General features: G+C 45.5%; 1 protein-coding gene across 1 annotated transcript in view; it reads right to left on the minus strand.

Moving 5' to 3' along the window:
* Positions 1 to 3055, minus strand: part of MTMR10 (myotubularin related protein 10) — a 44948-nt gene extending 41893 nt beyond the window's left edge. Inside the window, exons 1-2 of the mRNA XM_062000504.1 lie at positions 2381 to 3055; positions 979 to 1039 (exon numbers count right to left, since the gene is read on the minus strand). Coding sequence (XP_061856488.1) covers positions 979 to 1039; positions 2381 to 2440 — 121 coding nt within the window. The 5' untranslated portion in view covers positions 2441 to 3055. The remainder of the gene's footprint in view (positions 1 to 978; positions 1040 to 2380) is intronic.
* Positions 3056 to 6000: the final 2945 nt, after the last annotated feature.

A 6000-nucleotide genomic window follows, 5' to 3' on the forward strand; every position in this document is an offset into this window, starting at 1 on the left:
CTTCATGAAAAAACAATCCCATATGAAACAGTGACAGGAATATTTTTTAAGAGGTACTTGCTAATTCTATTGATTATTTTGAAAGTTAACATGTTTTATAAACTTAGACATGTGATAAAAATAGCTTCCTACATTAGTATACATGTGTAAAAGTGTATTTGTTATACATAATCTGACTACTTAAAAAAATGCAGTGTATCACTATTTTAAACCCAAAATTACACTTGGAAGCAGCAAGCAAAATTCATAACCGTGATGTATAGTTTGCAATGAAAGTAATGTTGATAAAACTGGATTGTTCCTTTGGTATCTGTAAAAGGCTTTTAGAAATCCTCACTGATAAGAAATAACCTTTGGGACATGATATTTTTGTTTAAAATATTGAAGCCAAAAACATTGCTTTTCTCATCCACATACTAAAAAGGTTATTCTGTATAGGTTTAAAGACACTTACGAATTCCAAGATTATGTAACAGCTGTATATTCAATAAAAGTAAATGAATAAAGATGGCATTACAAGTTTTCCAATACAGAAGATGACCATAGCTACCTACTGGAAATTCTAAGAATTCCTTAAAAATAAAAGAAGGCTACAAGACATGCTATGGTAATGTGGTCTGCACACAAAGGTCTGTCTCTCTGAAAAAAAGTATAATTATCAGTAGTCTTTCAGAAGGTACCACAAATGTTACAAAATGTACAATGGTTTCATTTCAAAGACTCACAATAAAACCAAGACATTATTCTACACATATGAAAGCATTACACAAGCAAAATTGTCTATAGAACAATTTTCTACAGACAGAAGTATAATTATTTTCCTACTTAGAAGTTCTGTTCCACCAAGGAATATCCCAAAATCAATAACTGCAGTAAAATTAGGAAAACTATTTACATTTTACCAATTCTGTTACAATACATAAAAGTCTTCAATATATTCTTGGTGAGGTATCTGTCAAATTGCTTATTTATGCCTACCTGGCAAAAGTACTGGTTCCAGTTTTTTAATCCTTGGTTCTGATGCTATAGGGTCTTCAACCTGGAAAGAAAATTTGAAAAAAATAAAACTCACTTAAGAATCAGAAGTTTAAAGTCAGAAGTCTGACTTATTTGAGCAAAGGAGAACTTCTCTTTTAACTTAAAAAGCTGCTTTTAAAGGCCTAGGATGCAATTGTAACAACAGTTTTCTGTAGAGACATTAACATTTTTATGTATGTTTATCTTTGTACCAGAAGGATAATATAATACTTGAAGTGGTAAAGTTTAACTAACTGTGTAACCTAGGCTACAAGTCACAGCGCAAATTAAAAACCATTTGCCTTGACTTTCCACAAAGCTTTACACACATATAGACACTCAAGTTTGCACAAAACCACCAACTTCTAACATGCACGACTTTCCGATGTAGGAAAAGAATCCAAAATGCCAGGGCCTAGAAAGCATACACAACTATTGCACTTTAATTCCAAACCTTAAAAATAAAAATACTTTTCTAAAAAGATCGGAACCTTCAGAGAAATAATCTTAATGCCTGTAGTTCCTATAGTGAGGGCAATACCACCATTTGCTAGGACTAGGAATATCCAGAACTGCATTGCATTGATATTTCACTTTCACCAAGAAATTGTGAAAAACCAAAAATGAGTCAACATGTCAAACGTGTTGCTAGAAGTCCTGCCTTGTCTAAAATAAATACCACATTCTGTCAAGTTCACACCCAGACCACATAAAAAATCCTGGTGATTCTTCCATACTTGATACTATATGAACTATATATAGTATCCTACTATCCACCTGACAGTACGTACTCGATTTAACTATTTACGTAATCAGCCAAATTTTAACAGTGAAATGATGGCTGAAGCGAGAGTTTTATTACTTGCATAATGACACAAGCACCAGCTGTTTTCTCCTCAAAGTATTCCACAGCAGAAGCGAGTCCTAACACCTAGAGCATTACTCATAACTTTCCCAAATAATCTCACACCGGCTGGGTTGAATCGATCCGAAGCTTTATTTCGATAAAAGTTCTGCTCCTCGACCAAAGTTTGTGCTAGTCAGCAGCCCATGCTGACTTCATGTTTGTGTGCGACTTCAAAGGCCGAGAAGCTGCGCTTCACACCAACCGCATAGCTTTTGTTCCCCTGTGCGATGGAGACTTTTCGGAAGCCCCTCCAGAGACCCGCAGGTGCCGGTTCACGACCCCGCGAGGCCGGCAGCCCCAAGGGAAGCGAGGGCGCAGCCCCAGGCGCCCTCGGGCCCCACTCTGGGCCGGCCCAGCCGCCGCCGCGTCGGGAGGGCAGCCCCAGCGGCGGCACCTCGGCCAGGGCAGGGAGGGGAAGACCCGAACAGGTCGCTAACGGAAAAAAAATGCTGTTACCTGAGGCACCGGCAGAAGATAAGACCTGAAGGTGGGCTTGGGCTGCTTGAGAGAAAACATTGTCGTTGCCGGCGGGAACCCCGGCGGACGGGGAGGGAGCCGTGGGCCGGGCCGGGCCCAGGAGGCCCTGTCCTGCGGGGACAGGGTGTCGACGCCCGCCGGCTCAGGCCCGGCGCCTCACGGCCGCTCAGGGCTGCGCGCTCACGGTCACACGGCGGCGGCCCCGGCGGGGGCGGCCCCAGCAGCACCCTCCTTCCCCAAGGGAGGAGTCAGCCGCCTGGGCAGGCCCGGCCCGGGGCTGCCGCAACTCATGGAGGCCCCGTGGCTCCCTCTGCCTCCTCGCGAGGGCGGCCGCCGGCCGGCCCCCGCCTCCCTACGGCCGGCGGCGGGCGGACGGCAGCGGCCCCGAGGGGCGGCAGGCTGAGGGGGGCCCTGCCGGGACGGCCATGTTGGGGGGAGCGTGGGGGCGGGGGAGCGGCCTCCGTACGGCGGCGCGGAGGGCCCAAGCGGCCGCGGGCCGGCGGCAGCCTGCCCCAGCAGCCGCGTAACTAACGTTTTGGCCGCTGCGTGCGGGCCCTTCTTGTAGCGGCAGCAGCAGGCAGCGCTGTTCTTTCGGACCAGGCTGCCAGGGAACTCGGGTTACCAAACGTGGCCGGCTTCTACGGAGAACTCGCTCACACCCCGTCCCGGGGTGGAGCCTCCCGAGGGCAGCCCAGGGCGCCGGGGGCGGGAGCTGTTGCCCAGCGCTGCCTGTGGCCCTGCGACGCAACCGACTCCTTTCTTGGCACCCGTGAGAGAAAAGCAGGCACAAATACAGGGGCCGGCGGGGGGACAGAGATTAGAATCAGGCCAGAAGGCGAGGATTTATACAGTTTGGCCTCTGAGCCACTTGGAGACTGTGAAACCTCCTCACGGGGCCTGCATAGGCAGGCTTTTATTGCGGCCCAGTCTTGTCTCAGATCAGCAGTAAAAATCCAGCTCCAGCATGAATCGACTACTGCTACCGAGTTCATCTTGCTGACATCTTTTATGTGAGATGTATCACGTTACAGCCGTGGAATGTATGTGACCTATAAGTGAAGCCTCCAGGGTGCTGCCCTCTATCACAATCACCCTCTTGCTTCTGGCTGTAACTGCCGACTGCTGGAGGTGGATGCAGATCTAACACTCGTGTAATTCCTTTGCCTTAAGCTTTCCAGGCAGTCCTGGATTGCTTGCTTGAGCTTCTCTCTAACATGGAAATAATGCAGTTGCCCACTTAAACTGCCCAAATCTAACACTGCTATCTCTTTTAATAAGTAAGAAACAGCGTAATTGCTCACATTTGTTTAGTGGCCCTTGGCACCCTTAGAGGTCCATGTTGTAGGTGTTTATGTGAGCACTGACTGCAATGAACTTGGCCTCCACAGTGGAAATACCTCCTACAAGAAGCAAGAGGTTGGATGGAAATGTGTTGAAATCAACTGTCAGCTGCAAAACCTGAAGAAAGAGGAGAGCCTGGTTTCTTCTGATGGTGGTCCAAGTAATAGGTTAAAGGAATTGGTTAAAACCATCCAGGCCTCTCCAGAGTATGAAGCCAGGTCTGATGTGTTGAGGTAGGGTAAGAGAGGCTGCTGGTTCCTGGGCCTACTGGTGCTCCCCTCACGTCTGGTGCACCACAGTGATGTATAAGCCAAGCATAGCTCAATGCAAGGCCCATAGCTTAGGTTAAAGAGTTGAGGACCAGGACCTGCCAAACTAACTGCTCGTATCTGGGCACTGCAGCCACATTGTATGAAAAAGCATGGGTTTGGTCTGTATACTGTCATTTTTTCTGTAACAGACCATATACAAGATAAGATTGGTAAATGTGACATAAAGATAGTAAAGAACAGAACAGACCAAAGAAAGGGACATGTGTTTGGACATAAAATGACACTTGCAGCACCCAGCATCAGCTGCAAGATGAGGTCTTCCTTTACAATCAGTGATAGGAAGCACATTACGTTGCAATATAGCCCCTTGGTTTTTGGGCCAAAGTCAAGAGGCTGGATGTTGAATGAAAGAACAGATTTTGGGGCACAGCCTGGGTTCCCGACTTTGTTGAGGTGTCCCACTGATGCCAGCAGAGAGGTTTGAAGGAAACAACCCACTGGCATCTGCCTAGATTGAAGGAAGAAGTACCTGTGCATGTATTTAAAGCTATTTACAGCCCAGGGGAGAACACCAGTAATTGCCTCTATAACAATACACTATCCTTGGACAAGTGGAGAAGACAAAAACAATCTCAGTGTGTACTTTTTTAAAAAAACAAGTATAGGTCTCTTGCACAAAGGTCCCATCTTATTTGGTGTTGGCAGATGGTTCCCTTCACTTTATCCTGTATTTTCACATGGAAGATTTTTTGTTTGTGCTGCAAACATCATTGTCTAAGTGGCATTATTTAGCCTGGCATGGTCTCAGGCTCAGCACTTGTCCATTTCAGAGAGTGCACTGTGCTGCAGAAGCTGCTGGTGGTGTAATGCTGATTGCCTGACAGTATTGTGAGAGCAAGCTCCTCTCCTACTGGTGACTTACCCCTTTCACAAGCTAAATCCCTTGGCTCTTTGATATGTGAGAAATACTGTGGGACTTGCTCTCATCCTTATTCCTCTTTAATTTTTTTTGTTCATATTCAGAACATTGTTGAAAGGAAATTAAAATCAGAAAGGAGGGAAAAGAAAGCGATGGGGTGAGGAAGGTGTTTCAGCTAGGCTTGAAGTCATATAGAACAATTATGCAGTAATATGAAAAATGACAATTATTTATACCACATCAGAGTTACAAGAGTGTTTCTGCATCAGCACAGAGCTGTCTGAGGAGTGGCTGCAAATGTAGTCATACTCTTGAGGGAAGAAGCATAGTAAAGCACAAATTTCCATTAAAGACTGCACTGATACATTTAAATTGTAGTGCTCTTCTGAAAAGGAACAAACAAATAAGATCTCAGGAAATGTTAAGATCATGAGATTTATGAAGACTACTCTTGAAACTGTCACAAGTTGCCACTGAAAGTTTTATGTCGGTGGGAGGAGAAAGCTGTTATGATAGAAGTCAGTATTTTGGAGGAGAAAGTTAATTCTGTCACAACTTGCAGTGAGATACAAGCAGGCAGTGCAGACAGGCAGAGCAGGACAGGCAAGTAGGGCGGGGTAGACAGGCAGGGTAGGGCAGTGCAGACAAGGCAAGAGGGCAGGTAGGGTAGGTCGAGTTAGGCAGGCAGGATAGGCAGCAGGGGGTCAGGACAGGCAGGGAAATCCTCTGGATACCCTGATTTCTTTTTGTCAATGCACTCAACTGCCTACTCATCTCCAGCCATCCTGGCTTGCCTCACCTGCTAACTTTTTTCTAATAGTTATGCTAAACAAGAGAGTTCTGAGAATGTCATTGTTCTGTGAGAACAGTCTTGAAAGAATGTTGGGAAGCTAGCTACACAACAAAGCCTGTTGAGCTCAAAAGACTGCAGATGTCTATTTTTATTATCATTAATTTTAAAAAATACCATTTTTTACTCATTATAGTTCTTTTCCTTGCCTCAACATGAAGGTATTCAGTAATACCTCCTATGTGCTAGACTAACTGGAATTCTTATGCTTGTCCAC

This window comes from Colius striatus, chromosome 7 (assembly GCF_028858725.1).
Source record: "Colius striatus isolate bColStr4 chromosome 7, bColStr4.1.hap1, whole genome shotgun sequence".
Lineage (NCBI taxonomy): Eukaryota > Metazoa > Chordata > Aves > Coliiformes > Coliidae > Colius > Colius striatus.